This window comes from Sminthopsis crassicaudata, chromosome 3 (genome assembly GCF_048593235.1).
Source record: "Sminthopsis crassicaudata isolate SCR6 chromosome 3, ASM4859323v1, whole genome shotgun sequence".
Classification (NCBI taxonomy): domain Eukaryota; kingdom Metazoa; phylum Chordata; class Mammalia; order Dasyuromorphia; family Dasyuridae; genus Sminthopsis; species Sminthopsis crassicaudata.
Window position 1 is genome coordinate 511,730,235 of NC_133619.1, and position 18,628 is coordinate 511,748,862.

The 18,628-nt window shown below is 37.4% G+C and overlaps 1 protein-coding gene across 1 annotated transcript in view; it reads left to right on the forward strand.

The window, feature by feature from the left end:
* The window catches only part of PPME1 (protein phosphatase methylesterase 1), a 57,420-nt gene extending 43,763 nt beyond the window's left edge, over positions 1 to 13,657 (forward strand). The window contains exons 12-14 of the mRNA XM_074304052.1: positions 3,129 to 3,193; positions 10,700 to 10,767; positions 12,200 to 13,657. Of these exons, the coding sequence (XP_074160153.1) occupies positions 3,129 to 3,193; positions 10,700 to 10,767; positions 12,200 to 12,218 (152 nt within the window). The 3' untranslated portion in view covers positions 12,219 to 13,657. The remainder of the gene's footprint in view (positions 1 to 3,128; positions 3,194 to 10,699; positions 10,768 to 12,199) is intronic.
* The last annotated feature ends 4,971 nt before the right edge of the window (positions 13,658 to 18,628 follow it).

Below are 18,628 nucleotides of genomic sequence, written 5' to 3' on the forward strand. Positions count from 1 at the left end.
ATTTGTCCATAGTTATCTCTACCATTGTCTATGATATTTTAGAAATTAGTAGTATTGTCATAGCAGTCATGTGTACCAGTTTTTCAGTATCTGAGGGCCAGCTGATTATTTTTTTCAATATAATGAGGGCCATTTATTTGAATTCATCAATAGCAGCCAGATTATTTTTCTGATTTCTTTTTCTCCTTAGTTAATTTGAGTATTAATTCCCTAATACTCTTTCTGGTCCTTAAACTGATGTCTCTGAGAGAGAAAACCAAAGCAGCTTTGCCTTTTCCTTGCAATTCCCAACTATTATCATCCTATCTACTTAGAGCCATATCCCTATCATTTCATTTATCTTCTCTTTCCCTAATAATAGCCTTTATAAACTCTTGTTAGGGTTTTTTCTACCATTCCATAACAAGTTTCTCTATATAGTCTGTTTCCACTTTGCAAAGAGTGCAAGATTTGTTCTGCTATCTGCTGAAAGGGGTGGTATCAGCTTCATAGTGAGATTTTGCTGGTTCCATACCATTTGAAGTGAAATAATGTAAAGCAATGAAGATGAACAGCTAATGCTGGGTTATTTTTATCTACCAACTCATTTGATTTCTTCTTTTGGTTTCTTTGTGTGCCCATGTGGAGATGAAACATGATGCTAGACTCTGGGACCATCAGCAATTTTTGACACAAAAGAACACCTGGGTCACAGTTGATTTCCTTGACAACATATCCCCTTAACAGATGGTACAATTAGTTCTTTCAGATACTTTTATGCAGTCTCTTTGTTCATCTCAGCTATTTATTAAATCTCAAAGTCAAATTTGAACTTTTGCTCCTATTTCACCTTTCTTCTCCCTTGGTTCCAACTCAGTTCATGTACTGTAGGTGGAAAGATATACCTAAGCCAAAATTTGGCTTAGACAAGTGAAGTTGCATGTTTTTTACAGAATCATATCATCAAGTGTGGCACCAGAGGCGATCTGGTCATCTTGACCTGAATAAGGGTTCCCTCTACAACATATACTTATCAAATCATCATTTCAGTTCATCAAATATCAGCTTTGCACAAGGCTATATCAGGTGCTAGTTATACAAAGACAAAATGCAAAACATAAGTCTGATAGGATAGGAGGGACTATTTTTGAAAAAGTAAGTAAATGAAATGAAATAAAGAGAAGTCATTAGAGCTAAATAAATCAAGTAGCTTCTTATAGGAGATAATACTTAAGATTAGTCTTTAGGAAAGCTAAAGAATCTGATGAAGCAGAGAAAAGGAAGCAATCCATTCCAGTCACAAGGGACTACCTGTGTCAGGGTATGCTTTAGGGTGCTAAATTTAGAGGAAATAATTCTGGATTGACCATGGAGTACATGAAAATAAGTAAATATAAAGATCAATTTTAAAAGGTAGTCTGTAGATGGATTGTGAACAACTCATAATGTTAAGTTTAGGAGTTAATATTCTAGCGGCTATAAAGAACTACTGAAACTTGAGCAGGGGAGTAACACAAAAGAAAACTTATTTTTTTGGATACTTTGATTTTGTTTGACTTATTCTTGGTGTCTTATTGAGCTATTCATTTCCATTTGTCCAATTTTAATTCTTAATCAATTATTTTCTTCAATTAGCTTTTTTTAACCTCCTTTTGCATTTGACCAGTTGCACTTTTAAAGGAGTTATTTTGTTCGGTTGATTTTTTTTTTTTTCCATTTTACCAATTCTATTTTTTAAGGAGTTTTTTTCTTTTTCCATTTTGCCAATTCTATTTTTTAAGTTGTTGTTTTCTTTAGTCAGTTTCTCTTCTTCTTTTTCCAAACTTGGATTTTTTTCCCCAAACTTTCATAATTCTCATGCATAGCTCTCATTTCTTTTATCTTTTGGATACTTTGGAGAGGGAAGAAATTGGAGGCCATGATTTAATTAAGAGAGTATTGCAATATTCCTGGCAAAAGGCTGTCTGAATCGGGTTCATGGTTTATGGGATTGAAAGAAGGAATTGAATGTATGATAGATGAGTTAAAGTGAAAGATAAAGAGTGTCATCAAGATAGCAAAACCATGAAAAGGAAGGATAATGACTTCACCAGAGAGAAGGAAGTTAGAAGAGAAATGCCTTGAGGGAGAAAGCATAAGTTCTTTTTTAACCATACTGAATTTGAAAACCGGTATCACCTCTCAGTAGAATTGGCCAGGTGGCAGTTGTAGTTATAGATTACAAGAGAGAAGGGCTACTAGGTGGCACAGTGGATAGAGCACCAGCCCTGAAGTCGGGAGGATCTGAGTTTAAATCTGGTCTCAGATATTTAACACGTCCTGGCTTTGTGACCTTGGGCAAGTCATTTAACCCCAACTGCCTAAGCAAAAAGGAAAAAAAAATTAGATTACAAGAGAGAATAACACTATAAAGATATATAAAGGTATGAAGATTTGGGAGTTATCTGCTTGGAAATGACCAATTTACCCCTGAGAACTGATGAAAGCCTTGAGAAGGATATAGAGAGATTAAAAAAAAAAAAAGGATTTAAGATAGAATTTTGGAATTTACCTAGAATCCAATAGAGAGTCCAATAGAGTATCCAATAGAGAGGAGGCCAGAAAGGATTTGTTAAATAGATAGGTGGGAAAACTAGGGAAAAGCAGTTATGAAAAACTGAGAAAAATCTATCAAAGTAAAGAAGGAATGATTCATACCTACATCTTTTGACCAAATCTAGTGTTTTCTTCATTTTCCGGTGGATTTTGGAAAATCTTTTGAATACTTTAGAGGCAGTGTGATGTAGTGGAAAGAACAATGAATTTGGAATCTTGAGAGACCTGAGAGTATTTACCAACTACTCAATTCAGGGCAAATCAGTTCGTTATTCATGGTTTCCATTTTCTTATCTGTAAAATGGAGAACATCTTTTGCTACCAACTGTACAGAGTATTGTGAAGAAAGTATTTTGTAAAACTGTCATAGTGTTTGTTAATAAAAACTAAAATAAGGTAATGGTTTTGCTGTATTTATAATGATCCTTACAAATCTGTTGGCAGGATATAAAGTCCAGAGGAGCAGGGAAGCTGTTAAAATGGCTTATTATACTGGCATGGATGGGCAGAGAAGACACATAACTAAAATGATACTTATTTTACTTTTCCTTCAGGAAAGTTCCAGATGCAGGTACTTCCTCAGTGTGGCCATGCAGTTCATGAAGATGCTCCTGACAAGGTGAGTGTGAATCTACAGCTTGCTCCTTGAGTTTACTGATTTTAGACTTAGAATGTTTTGGGAATAGAAAAACATGGATAAAGAAGATTTGGGACATAGAGGGGAACAAGGCCACCTGGTTCCTGGAGTAACTTATCACTAGAGTTAAAGACAGAAAACCATTTCCTGCAGTTCCATGCTAGCAATCTCTGATCCTCAGGTCAATTCACTAGTAATATAAAGTCAGGTTGCTCTAGGAGACCAAAATGGTCAATTGTAGCTACTCAAACTCAGGCAGACTATGGGACACATTCAGGATTTCTTTGGGTTGTAGGGATTTCATGGACCCATATTTAAGGAGATGTGAAAGAAAATACAAGATAGTAGCAGTGGGAGATTATCTATATATGTTGATGATCAATCAACCCCATAGTTTTGGTTAGCGTCTGGTTAGTATTTGGTTTTCTCTGAAGCCAGGAAATTCTGTTAGGCATGCATGAGAATCAGCATGAAGATGTTTCTAAACATCTTATTTTAGTGCTCATTAAGCCTTTTCTTGGAACTTCTTCCCAAGGCAGCACATTCTGTTATGGGACAGCTATGATTATAGGAAGTTTTCTTGAGCCAAAATCAGCCTTCCCATAACTTCCTTACTCTTGGTTCATTTCTGCTCTTTAGGGTAGCACAGATGAAATCTGCCTCCTCTTCCCCATGGCAGCCTCTTTGATATTTAAATAGTTGATCTTGTCCTTTCTAAGTCTTATCTTCTCTAATTAAGGATCTCTAGTTCCCTCAGCTGATTCTCACTTAACATAATGGCAAATCTCACTACCCTAGTTCTTCCTCTTCTGGATGCACAAATTTCACCACCCTAGTTCTTCCTCTTCTGGATGCACTCCAGATTGTCAAATGATTTTCCTAACATGTGTAGCCTAGAACTGGGCTTTTGCCAAGGCATAGTAGAAGGAAACTCCCATATTCCATATGCTATTTTTTATGCTTTCACCTTAATCACTAAAGCTAAGATGTTAATAATTGTTTCTTACTGCTACTTTTATAGTTCCATGTCTTCATGAGCAGTAGAAATACTCCCTCTGTTGGAACAAGTTATAACCCATCTATATCATTTCATACTGTCTTATTCTTGGGTCTTGGAATGTTCAAGGAGGACTAGCACTTCTGGGGTGAGGGCTTGCTAAGCCTTAAGAGTTGCTCCTCCACCTCTGCTATCCATCTATCATCTGACTCTCACGTGTGGCTCCAAGATACCATAGCATGCTCAGTGGTCACATTCCAGTAAAAGCCATCTTGACAGACAAGCTAAACCATGTTGAGTGCAACCAATAGACCTCAAGCTCATCAGTGAGTTGAGAGGATGTCTACTTCAAGTATGTGAAGATTCCCCTGGTAGAATAGACAAATGAGAATAATTGGTTCCAACAGCCATGAAGGCAGCAGAAGCAATCTCTTTGGAGTGCTTAGATCTTGATCAGACATCAAAAACGCTGATGTAACCTGGGGCATCACTAGTTGTACTGACTTATGTCTTGCCAATGGACTTCATTGACTCTGGAAGAGTGAGGCTAACAACTTTGGGTAACTCTACCTCACTTAAAGTCAATTAATGTGCAAGTCAAGACATCACCCATGATGACTATTGTTCTTTTGAGCATGAAGGACTAAATACAGCAATTCTTGAATTTCTATAAATTCCTCTTAAGAGGGAGCAGTCATTTGGATCTTTAGGTATTTCATGAATGATAATTTGTATAGTACGCAGGTTATCCACATCTAGTATCACTAACTTGCTAAGCTTACCACTTTTCCAGTCATATATATCCTTGATGGTATTTTTGCTTTGTATCACTGATCACATCAAATGAGATATTTGCAAAAATGCTTAGCATCTTAGCTACATCCTTTCTGCACACAAACATTCAATTCACCATTGATAATATGCTATAACCTACTTAAACCCACTATTTGTCATTTACCATTGCCCTCTGGGTCATCAACAACTTTAGTTTTTCTGAAATGCTGGTGTTTCATGATTTAAAATTTTAAATGATTTGAAATGATTTACAAAATGCTTTTTTCTTCCATTTCAATTCTGGATCCAACTTATTGTCCATCTGTCGTGCAAATCCAAGATATATATAATTATGGAATAAGATAATAGGCTGTCTTTTCAACTGTATAACATGATTTTTTTAAATGTTCTTTTTTTTCCCTTAAAAAATTTTTTTTAACATTTAAAAAAATTTTAATTCCAAATTGTGTCCTTCCTCCCTCCCTGAGTCAATAAACAATCAGATATAGGTTATAGATGTGCAGTTTTGTAAAATATTTCCATACTAATCCTTTTATGCAAGAAGATTCAAATAACAGGAGAAAAATGTAAGAAAAAAGAAAGTGAAAAATAGCATACTTGAGTCTGTATTCAATCAGTATTAGTTCTTTCTTTGGAGGTAGATAGTATGCTTCATCATTAGACCTTAGGGTTTGTTATGGACTACTGTGTTGCTGAGAATAATTAAATCATTCACAGTTCTTCATCAAACAATATTGCAATTATTATATACAACGTTGTCCTGATTCTGTTTCACTATGCATCCATTCATGTAAGTCTTTCCAGCTTTTTCTGCTGGAAATCATCCTACTTGTCAATTCTTATAGCACAATTACATTCTATTACAATTACATATCACAGCTTGTTTAGCCAATCCCCAATTGATGGACATCCCTTTGAACTCCAATTTTTAGTTACCACAAAAAGCTGAGTGTAAATATTTTTGTCATATTAGCCATTCTGATAGTGTGAGATGGTACTTAAAATTTACATGTTCTCATCAGTAGTGTCTTAGAACATTTTTTCTTATGACTAGATAGCTTTGATTTCTTTGTCTGAAAACTGCCTATTCATATCCTTTTACTATTTATCAATTGAGGAATGACTTGTATTTTTATAAATCTGACTCATTTCACCATAATATAGAAAATTATATAAAGTCTGTATAGGAAATATACATTTTTGAAAGGTATTATGGCACAATAGATAGGAGGCTGACTTTGAAAATAAGAAAAAATAGATTTAAGACTTGCCTTTGATTCATACTAGATATGTGATTGTGATCAAGGCAGTACTATCTGTTAACAAGTGTTTTATTATGTCAGGCATTGTGTTGAGTATTAGGAATACAGAGAAAAGCAGAACCACCCCAGTCCTGAAGGAGCTCACATTCTAATGAGGAACAAAACACACATAAGGTTATATCTTCTGTTTATATGGAAGGTCATCTTTAGTGAAAGTATGGAGAAAGGAGATCAGCAGGGGAAAGGGTGGCAGGGTAGCAAAGGTGTCTTGTAGAAAATGGAATTTGATCCCAGTCTTAAAGGTAACCAAGGAAGCTGAAAGGAGGAGGAAACATCTGGCATGATGTACAACCAGGGAAAAGGTGCAGTCAAGAGGGGAAATGTCCTCTACAAAAAAATGGTCATAGATTTTATGTAAGTAATACTTATTAGAAGACTGGAGAGTTAATAAAAGGCCAAATTATGAAGGGTTCTAAATGCCAGACAGAATTTTGTTCTTAATTCTGGAGGGGCTAGGGGTCACTAGAATTTATTGAAAGGGACAGGTAAAGTGATAGAGATGCACTTTAGAAAAAGAAATGACCAATTAGAAGGCTGTTCCAATAGTCTGGGTGAGAGGTCTGTAAAGTATGAATTAAAGAAAAGGATTATAAATTAGTGAAAATTGCAATAGGATTTGACAACAGATTTGGATATGTAGGAAGAGGGTTTCCAGCTTGGGTAACTGGATGATGGCACCTTCAAGAATAAAAATGATATTCAGAAGAGGGGGGAGAGTTTTGAGGGAAAGAATTCCGTTTTCAACATGTTGAATTTGAATTATCTTTAATTCAAAATTTCCAAAAGGCAGGTAGTGGTATAAGGTATAGCTCATCATAGAAGCTAAGAATGGATATATAGATCAGGGAAGTAGCTGGATAAAGAGAATAACTGAAAGCATGAGAGCTGATGAGATCACCAAGTAAGCAGTATAAAGGAAAGAGACTGAGATCCATGACCAAGCCTTGGAAGACACACCCAAAGTAAGTGGGCATGACCCAGATAGAAATTGAAAAAGAATGGTCAGAAAACTGAGAAGCCATTAAATTTCCCAGTGCTGCAGGTGATTTCCCAAATCTATAAGATACAGCCAAGTTGCTTTATATTGTGGAAGGGAATTTCTATATAGGATTTCTCTGTACCATTGAAATCAAAAGTACAGATCAGAAAGTCTAGAGCTGGATTGGGGATAGGGGTGAAGGTGGGAAGAATACAGTCTGTATCCACTTGGTTTTTGTGTGGTTTGCTAGGCTAACATTTTTTTAGTATCTCTGGATCTTATTATAGTGGCCCTTGGGTATTCTGGGATTTGATGTGAACAGCAACATAGTATCTGCAAGTAATATTATCTGAGGAACTTCATAACAGTATTCCTTCCATTTAGTAATGATGCTAGTGAACATTTGGGTAACCATCCTTTTAGTTTTAGTTTTTGTCTAGCTTGATTTGTTTATGAGAGGATCATTTGAGCAGTGTCTGTGGTTACATTTCAGTGTCTTATATAATATGATCTTAATTGTATGTATGAAAGTTTATTTTATGGGAACCCTCTAGCAATACTTTTTTCTATAGGGTCAGACGCTAAACATAATAATATTTTGTAATGTCTATACATCTTAAGTACCTGTGTGGATTAAGGATATCCTCAGTAAACAGATAGAAAGAAAGGACATTCTCATAAAAATGTAGATCCGTTACGTTTCATGTTTTTTGCTGTTGTTGTTGTTATTGTTGTCATCGTCTGTGTTTCAGTTTCATCAATGCTCTTGAGATAATCTGGATTAATTGGGGCTCATGTCAAGCTTTCCACAGTCATATATCTCTTTCCTCCTCTATAATATTTCTATTTTGGGAGCTGATATTGCTAATTTTCCTTTTATCTTTCTTTTTAAAATCAGCTTACTTTAAACTAGTGTTGTTTGTGGCCCGAGTTTTTCTCCACTGAGTAAAGAAATCATGTTTTTTTGGTGAAGTTATTTCTGGGTTCTTTTGGCCTCCTTGTTGTGGCAACTATTTTACAATAGTTAGAGAAATGTGATTATTGAAATCATTGTCTTTTTTCCATTCTCTCTTTTTTAGAATCACCCCTTGTTTTAAATAGGTTGTAGTAGAGCTTATGTAGCTTTACATGTGTTCTTATCTTTATGATTCCTTCTAATTTGATATTAATTAGCACACAGACACATGAATGTGAAATGACTCAAACATCTGTGTCTAAAACCTTTCAGTTTACTTTGAAACACAGGTGTAAGACTTAGAAGTAATCCAGAAGTCATTGGCTTTTTTCGTATGTGCTTTTGTGTATATGTATATAAATATGCATACTTACATGGGAAGGGTCTGTGCTTTCATCAGTGTGGAATTTCTCTACCAACACACAGACTACAAAATTTATAAATATTGATGAAAAGAAGAAAAATAGACAACAGTAGCATCTGGCTTTAGATTCTGGAAACCCCAGATTCAGGTCCTGCCTCTCATTGTTCCTGGGTGTGTGGCTATATACAACTAGTTCTTTCAGTACTCTCAGCAATTTCAGTAGATCAGAAGCTGCAGAGAAGGAATGACTAGCAGCTCCCTGCACCCATGAAATGACAGGTCTAGTCCTGAGATAAGAACATATATGCACATATCAGAAAGTTGTATGTAGTTATCTTATACTTATTATTATTATTATTATCATCATCACTATTATATATTATTATATTATTATCACTATTATGTGAATATTCTCCTCAGTTTATAAATGAGGAAATAAACTAAATGACTCTTGGGTATTCTAGGATTTGATGTGAACAGTACATAGTATCTGCAAATATAAGAGGAACTTCAGTGACTCATTCATGGTCATGTGAGTCAAAACCTAGGCTGTCATAGATCAAGGAATAGAATTCTTTCTACTCATTATTTTTCCTTGCCACATTTTTCAATATGTTTATTGCTGTCCTCTCCCAATTCTTACTGTCATTATATCTGTTTCACCAATTACCTATGTGTTCAAGGTATGTATTTACTTAATTTGAAAGACTAAGTAACATGCCTTATAGAATTTTTTTTTAATCCTTTGCAACAAACCTATAACAGTCTTATAAGTTGTCACTGTCTTCAACATGGTTGTTCTCCCCCTGTTATTCATAAGTAACATGACCACATTGCTTCATGAAATGTTTCTTATTATTTTATGCATACCATGAAACAAAATTGGATATTCCTTTATTTTCCTCCAAGAACCTGTGTTGTCCTTTCTTTATAACAGGGAGATGTGGTTCAATTCTTTCAGTAGTGGATCATACATTTGCTGATCAGTGGAAAATATCTCATATTTGGAGTGCCAGTCAGATTAATGCTTTTAAATATATGAAAAAAGAAAAGAACTATGTAGGTATTGGCATTCTGCCCTTTTCTGCTGTCCTGTCCTCCTGAGATCTCTTTGGATATAAAGAATACCCTGTAGGACTAATGGCCATTTTGCATATTTATCTCCTTTATGGGTTGCAGGATCTGTCCCTCAACACCCCACTCCAGGTTGATTTTTAATGATTACCCAAGTATATAGTTGTGGTTATTTTTTCCAGTGTTACTTATTAGAGGTTATTGTGGAAAGCACGGAGTGATGAGATATGCTAAGGGAAATAAGAGGACTGGGACGAGTCTTTTGGATTTTTAGAATCCCCAAATTTAGAATGGTTGGACAAATTACTATGTGTGAGCTACACTTAGAAGTTACATGAAAGTGCATAATGTAGTACATAATGTATAGAAAGAATGACCATTCTTAGAGCCATAAGAAGGTCCTGGCACATGTAACATGCTTGTTTTTTGACCTTTCTCTACAGTTTTCTGTATTGTAAAATTAGGTAGTTACAGTGCATACTATTGAAGGGAGATTGTGTGATATGATGAAAAAGATTGCTGAAATCAGGATAACTGTGACTTGAAGCAAGTCATTTAGTCTCCTGAGGACTGAGTTTTTTCATCTTTCAAGTGAAGGGATTGAACCATAGGGATTCTGAGATCCTTTCCAGATGAGCCAGATACCTTTTTATTTTGGCCTATCCTTCCCCGGTAACAGATGGCATGTAAATATAGGCATATAAATCACTCCTATCACATTCTCAACTTATATTCTTTGAGCATATTTAGGGAAAGCTCATGTCAGCCCAGGTACACCCAGACCTACATAACTTAGAGCTTCTCGGGCAAAAAAGATCTTTCTTTCTTATTTATTTATTTTGCTGAGGCAATTAGGGGTCTTGATTTCTTAATAGAGCTACATCTGACCTGTACCTGACTTTGTATTTTAGCAGAGAAGGACTTAGAGTCTTCATTTCTTTGAATCAAGCGTCTTAGTTAACTTGAATTTTTTCCAATGATTTCTCTCTTTCCCTTTTCCAGGTAGCTGAAGCTGTTGCAACTTTCTTGATTCGTCACAGGTTTACAGAGCCCATTGGTGGATTTCAATGGTAAGATGGATGGACCAAAAAGACTTAGTATGAACTTCTCCTAGGGTCAGTGTCTCAGTTACCCTCTTAACAAAGCAGTTGCTTCTTCTTTCTGGAAAAATTTCATTCTTCAAATATTTCTCATTTCTGATAGTTAATAATCATCCAGTAAAGTTGTTGTCTTCTTAACAACTTAGATTAACAGTTATACAGCATTTTTACAAAAAATGTTTCATTTGATTCTTATACATTGTGAGGTAGGTTTTTTGGTTTTGGTTTTGGGGTTTTTTTTCCGTAGGCAATTGGGGTTAAGTGACTTGCCCCAGAGTCACACAGCTAAGAAGTGTTAAGTGTCTGAGATCAGATTTGAACTCAGGTCCTCCTGACTTCAGGTCTGGTGCTCTATCTACTGTGTCTCCTAGCTGCCCCTGAGGTAGGTTTTTAAACTATTTATTTAATTAATTTTTTATATTTATATGTATATATACATATACATGCATATGTATATGTATATATACATATAAATATATTTAAACTATTACTGTTTCCAGTTTCCACATAAAGAAATTGACCCAGTAAGATAAATTGATTTAATTAAAAGTCTTAGATGACAAAGCTAGAACTAAAATCTAGCTCTACTCACCATAAATCCAGTGCTTTTCTTACTATATTATGCTTAAAGGCAAGATTTTTTTGTCCTCTACATTTCCCATAATGCTGTATGATGGAAATACATAGGGAAGAAGGGAATCTAAGGTTCATATTTCTAATGCTTAAGGGAAAAAGACATAATTAATGCCTTTGAGAAATTCCTGATTTGAGGAAGGGCATGTGAAAGGGGAAAAGGACTGAAGCCAAGTAGCATGAGCTGTGGATCTTAACAGCTTTGGAAGTAATCACTTAGTTGAACAAGAAAAAAAGAACATAGACTTATATTTTCACTTTCTCTAAATTGGTTAATTTACATTTGTCTGAGAACCTTCTCCTAATTGAACTGATCCATGCCTTGATTTGAAAGATCTGTGGATCTCTGGTTGAGCAGCTGTTTTAGAACAATCACTTTAACAAGTAGGGATTTCTCTCCTCTACACTCCCCACCATTTGCCCAACCTTGTCCTTTTAATAAAAGGAGATCCTGCTCTTAGAGAGCTCCCAGCCTGGTTGGGGAAATGAAATTCATTCAATTAACATTAAGGGTCTACTGTGTTCAGAACACTATGCTAGGGGAATGTGATTTAGAAGAAGTTTATAATCTAATAATTTAGGTGAAATTCACACTTGAAACAGCATCTTAAATCCTTTAGGTTTTTGAAAAGAAAATCTCACTGTGGGCTGGGGAATCGAGAAGGGCATCTTAAAACAAATGTTGAGCCTTGAGGGGATGGGAAGGCAGAGAATATGGAACAAATGTTACTGATAACCCTTGTTATTTCCTTCTCTTTCTTTTGGGCAGTGTCTTCCCTGGCTGTTAGTGTCCTGATGTCCTTCGGCACCAAGATCCATTGTAAATACACCACACCAGAGGCCACTGTGATGTAGCTGTATCTTCCTCACCTTGTCCCCTGTCCAGCCTAGCCCAGCCATGAGACATTTGCTCATTGATAGAACTAGTGTCCCCAACACATGTAAAACTTTTATGTGTATTCTTGACAAAATATTTTGCTCAAGACCCTTAATGTGCATCTGTGTCCCAAATTCCAAATTTATTTTGGGCTCCAAAGTTTTCTTCTCTTTTCCCCATTCCATCCCATTCTACCCTACTTCCCCCTTCCAAAAAAGGCCATATTCCCAAACCAAAATGACCAATTATAGAGTGGAGTTGCCACATTTTTAGTATGTTGACTGAAGCCACTAAGTGAGCTCCTTGCTTTCAGTCTTGGGGAGACTAATTGAGCCCTGCCAGTCTGCTTTTGGGAAGGCAGGGGATGGTCTAGTTCAATTCTGGGAACACCATTTCCCATTCTTCGGGTGGGAATGGGAAAGTAAGGGTATTGAAGGGATTTTTTTTCTTTGGCCTAGCCCTAGACATCCAAAGTATATATGAAAAGTACTTCATAGCCATGTTTAGGGGTGAGGAGCCTTTTTTTCCTTTAAATAAAATGACCAATCAGGTTACTGTTTTTTCCATGGTTTGATCCTTTCAGCACACTCTAGGGGATGTTAGTTGCTTCTGCTCCAGGGGTGACAGCAGCCCAGTTTTAGGCACAAATCCCAGTGTGATTCAGGCACATGGGATCAGGGAGGGGGAGAATATTGCATGTGCCAGAGCCTCGCCAGGGAAACCAGGGAAGGTCCAATCCAAGCACATTATTCCACCCATACAATGGGTACTGTACTATTCTATCTCTCAGATAGACTGTAGACCAGACTGTACTGTCCTCTCGATAGACATTGAGCTCTGGCTGTGTCTTACATTACCCCCTCCCGGAGTGGGGTCATAACCCACCAATTCCCCTTGGCTGGGCTTTCCTGCCTTCCCAGTGTCACCCCATCTGCCATTGACTGGCCTTGCTTGAATGAGTGCACCCTGTCCAGGGAGCTGCCAGGATTAAGCCCATTCATTGTTAACCATTGAGCTGTGGTGTGGTGCAAAGTGTGTGTTCACCTTTCCCCAATTCACCTCTTCACAGCCTGAGTAGTTTCCATGGGTTTCCTTTTATAGAAGCAGCACAGCTGACCCCCCCCCCCTTCACTCCCTCCACCACAAGGGGAGATGTCATGTTTCCCTAGTGTTGGGGGGAGGTCCCCAAAAGCCATGCCTATTCTGTGTCTTAGGTGCTGCTCCTGCCCTACCCTGCTCCTCACCTCAAGCCACTTTGTTCTACTACACAGTCAGGCATCTGGGACCCGCTTTGTTCCTTTGGTATTTATGATCTTGTTTAAAGAAAATAAATATTCCCAGCCTATCTGGCATGACATTGTCTATCTTTCTCTGACTCGTCTTTCCATAGAGGGTGGTAGAGAAATGTCTGCAATTGAATTGGGCCCCAGCCAAGGTCCAATACATCTTCTTGACAGTTGTAAAAGACTATCCATCAGGATCACTTTATAGCTATCTTACTCATTCTGCCCAGCTTTCCTCTCACTGCCTCCAGAGTTGTTAGCAGAAAAGAAGAAACACACTGGCCTAAAAATTAGGAGACTTAAGAGTCTAGCCCCAGTTGTTTATCTCTTAGCCCATCTTAACTTTCTGTAGAGCCTAATTCCATTTGCCAGATTTGAACAGATATAAATATAGATTCCTTGGGCCTCAGTATCTACCTCTATAAAGTGAAAAAAAAAATGTTCTTGGGGGAGGGTAGGTGGTAGAAGCATTATCCCCATTTTATAGATAGTGTTCCTTCTAGTACATCAAGTGTGCTTAACTATGTTTGTGTCATAGCCTTCTTTGATAGAATGGTGAAATTTGTGGACCTTTTCTCAGAAGAATGTTTTAAAATGCATTAAAAATACATAAAATTACAAAGGAAACCAATTATATAGAAATATAGTTATCAGTATCAAAAACTAGGTTCACAGATTCAAGGGTAAAAACCCTTACAATGTCATGTTTCCCGTCATTGGATGAAATTGTATCTCCACAACTGCCCTGTCTCTCTAAGTGTAGTCACAAGCTGGCATATTGGGCAGGGAACTTTGCTATGTATCTGACCACATTATCATTCCCTAAGCTATTCTGGACCCAAAACAAGTCAGTTGAATTATTATTCAGCCATACAAGATCTCATTCTGGCAAATGTCCAGTGCTATGTCCCAGAAACTAAAGTGAGCCCCAGTCCTCTGCATCTGAGGTAGGTGATATACTGCATTGGTAGGTGATATGCTTCCATTTTCAGGTAGCTATTTCTGCATCTGAAATAGCTACCTGAGAATAGGAGCATATTCTATACTAAGCTCACAGCATAATAACTGAAAGGAATGTTACAACATCAAAAGCTAGGAGGAACACAGAACAGAAAAGATCCTTAGAGTTAGAAGGAACCATAGTGATAATTTAACCCTTAGCTTAAACTTTGGGTCCTTGAATTGAAGGTAGTGGTTGTGAATTATGATTTATTATCAGTAAATGTTTGATTTGTATAACTTTGATATACTTTTATGTCCAGGGTCATATAAAAATTCCTTAGGCAAAAAGGGGTGGCAAATGAAAAAAGTTTAAGCAGCCTTGATCTAACCCATCCCTCATTTTACCAAGGGGAAATCTGAGGCCTAATCCTTAAGTCACACAGATAGGGAGTTGTAAAACGTCTCTAGATCACAGTTTTACTGTATCAGCATATGTTGCTCGATGAAGAGGGATTCAAAGAAAATTGGGAAATAGGGCCTATCTAAATAAAGGGAGGAGGCTCAAGGCATCCTTTTGATTTAGCCAAGATATTCAGGTCTTTTTGCAGTTATCTGAGTTACCACAAGGGGGTAGCAAGAACATGGAAACAGATTTAGAGGAGACCTATAATATCTGGCAAAAAGCCTGAGTTTGGGTAAACTCGTCCTTCCAAGACTTTTTCCACATGTCTCATGGGGTCTTTGGGAGACAGGTTTAAGATAAACCTTTAAAACGCTGAAAAATATGGGAACTATTATTTGTAAGGAAATCTAAATTTTGGGGGAAGAGTTACCGAGGCCTTTTAAACTTCATCCTTTGATTCCCCATTTCCTTGACAAGTAATTTACATCCCTCTATAAATTGTCTTGGTTCTCTATAACAACATTTTTTGGAAACCAATTTTTTTCAACTAATTCTTTCCTTTGCTCCCAACCTCTCATATTTTTCACCTTTATGCAAGATGGCCTCTAAAATCCCTTCTGCCTGAGATTCTGTGCCTATGCCCAAGGACATACAGCAAGTTAGGCTTGACAACCAAAAGCAAGGATGAGCTGGAACTACAACCCTTGCTTAGGACTTTGTCCACTCCCCGTTACCGGTGTCCTTTTAAAAACAGTCCTAGTGAGAAGGCAAGCGCATGCAACTTGGTAAATGTCCAAACATGGACTTAAAATTATAAATGTGACCTCATATAAGGAGAGATCCTAGAGATCAAATTGGCCAAAGCAGTCACCTTAAAGTAGAAGAAACAAGCCCAAAAAGAAGTGACAGTCACACCGTACAGTAGGTGTTGGGGCCAAAACCTGGCTTCTGACTCCAAATCTAGTGCTATAGTATGGAGTATGTAGTTCAGACCTCTGGGTATTCAAGGCCTTCTACAATCTGACTTTAACACATCTTTCCAATCTGAATGAATTGTATAGAAAATGACTAAAGCATTAGTGAAATAGAATGAGCCATAGTTGAAGTTTTCACATGTGCAAGCCTTTTTTTTTGCCATCCCCTCTATCCGGAATGGCCTTGTTTGCAAATCAGTAAATATAAGTAGTTAAAGATGCAAAAACAAACAAAACCACTCTGCCCTCAGATTACATTCTATTGAGGGACAATAGCATGAATATAAAAAACAAAATGCAATATGTATACAAAGTAATTTCCCAAAGAAATGTACTAACAAGTTAGGGAATCAGAATAGACTTTCTGTAAAAAGTAGTATTTCAATGAACTTTGAAGGAAGCTAAAGAGTCTGTGAAGGACAGGTGAAGAGGAAGTATGTATCCAGTTTGGGGAAGGGAGGCAGGAAATCTATGCAAAGACATGGTGGTGGGAGATGGAATTTCATGTACATGGAATAGAAAACTGGCCAATTTGGCCAAGCCCTACGAAGTGTTGAGGTAAATTTGTAATGGACTAAACAGGTAGATTTATGCCAAGTGGCAAAGAATTTTCAAAGGGACTTTGCCTAGAGACTAGAGGGAGTCACTATAGTGTCCTGAGTAGGGTAGTGGCCTGAGCAAACATGTGCTGTAGGTATATCGGTTTGGCAGCTTTACAGAGGAACTATTGAAAGAGAAAAACCAGAGGCAGGAAGTCAATTAAGAGGCCATTGTGTTAATCCTGGAAATAGTCTGTGAGGTTGTAAATGAAGTAATAAGGATGGATATGAAATACATTTTGGAGATAGAATCACTTCCTGTTGGAATTTTTTCCTCTTAGTACCCAGCTTAAATCATAGAATCTTAAAATATGAGAACTGAAAAGAATCTTAAAATATAAAGTGTCATAAGGCCCTAGGGCCCTAGAACATAAAACAAGATGTCAGAACTGGGAAAAAAATAATCCTCTGAATATCACCTAATTCAATTACCTAATTTTAATTTTAAAGAGGAAGAAACAGACTCAAAGAAGACCCGATTCAGATAGGAGAGACAACTTCCCCAGTGGAAGAGCTGCCTCCTCCACTATCATCCTTGATGTCTCTTGAAGTTGACTCAAAGGCTATGAGGCTTCAATCAAAGCAAATCCAACCAAGGATGGAAAGGTTTCGAATAATAGCCAAGCAATGTATCGATCATCTGAGAACTAGCCTAGCTAATCGTAGAGAAGTTCATCACTGGATGATCATTCACTTCAGAATTTTTTAGCCTTCACAACTTCTGTAACTACACCATGGCATAAGATGACTGATTTGTTGGGAGTAGAGGGATTGTCCACAAGGATGAAGTTATACACTCCTGTAATATTAAAATATAATACTAAATACTTCTAAATGCAGTCTCAACCCATTTCCATTGATGATGCATACACACACACACACACACACACACACAGAGGCACCCATGTGCATGCACTGCACGCACACACACATACACAGTTACTCTCTGGGGTTCAGGTAGCTAGTTGCTGGCCCCCTAACAGGGCTCCCTTTCAAGGGTTCCGTGAAAGGATGGTTTGTGCAACTCTTGGCTCTGCTTTCCTCTGAGCTTGTTTGGGTCTTCAGAATCCACCTCTAGTGGACCTCATGCCCCCACAATCCGTGATTGTGAGGGGAGAATTATCAGGTGCCCTCAAACCACAAACCCCAGGTAGGTACCTGTATAGAGCTAGGCAGTTTCAGTGAGTGTCTGAGCTGGAAGCGAAAACCTGGTAGTGGACAAGAAGCATCTGACACTAATTCAAAGGGATCTTAAGTCCCTCTCTCTGTTTCCTCATGTATAAATTAAGAGCATTGAATCAAATAATCTGTAGACTCTTTCTAGTTCTAAAATTATGTTTCAAAGTTCCTTCTAGCTCCAACATTGTGTAATTTAAGGTTTGGTTTAGCCCCTGACACGTGCTTTTTAAGCTCTAGTCTAACTCCAACATTGTATTCTAAAGCATAAGAATCTGATATTTAGTATTCCTTAATCCCGAGGGCCTTTCCAGCTCTAAGACATATCTGTGTATATGCTATCTCTCCAGAGAAACTTGTAATTCCTCAAAATCAAGGAATGTACTGGATCCAGGAGCCATATCCAGTAAAGAATAAGTGCCTGCCAACTGACCGAAATGCCTTTGGTCCTTGGAAGAAAGGCATTGTTTGTATTCAAAATATTAGTAAAATGTTTATTTATCCCAGGCCAAAAGCCTAGGGAATAGCAGGGCAGAAAAAAGAATTGTCAGTAAGTTCTCCTCCTGGAAGAATACCTCTGCTCAGAGGGATGAACCTCTGAGATTACTAATTGGAACCAGGAGTCTGCAAATAAGCCCCATCTCAAAAAGCGAGCTTTTTTCTGCCTTGAACCTTGTTGGCATTTAAGATCTGTTATAGTTCAGTGATAAGGTGGAGGTAACTAAGTTAATTCTCTGTGGTCTCTATGGTACAAGCTCTTGTCTCCAGGGCTTGCTGATGTTTCTGAATCTGCTATGATCTTTTAGGAGACAGCAAGCTCAATATCAAAAAAAAAAAATTGTTAAGCAAGTTCACCTGATCTTGGCCTCCATTCATAGAGGCAGAGCCCCAAGAATGAGTCCCATTCAACTTTCTGTCTTTGTCAGATATCACCTGAAGTACTA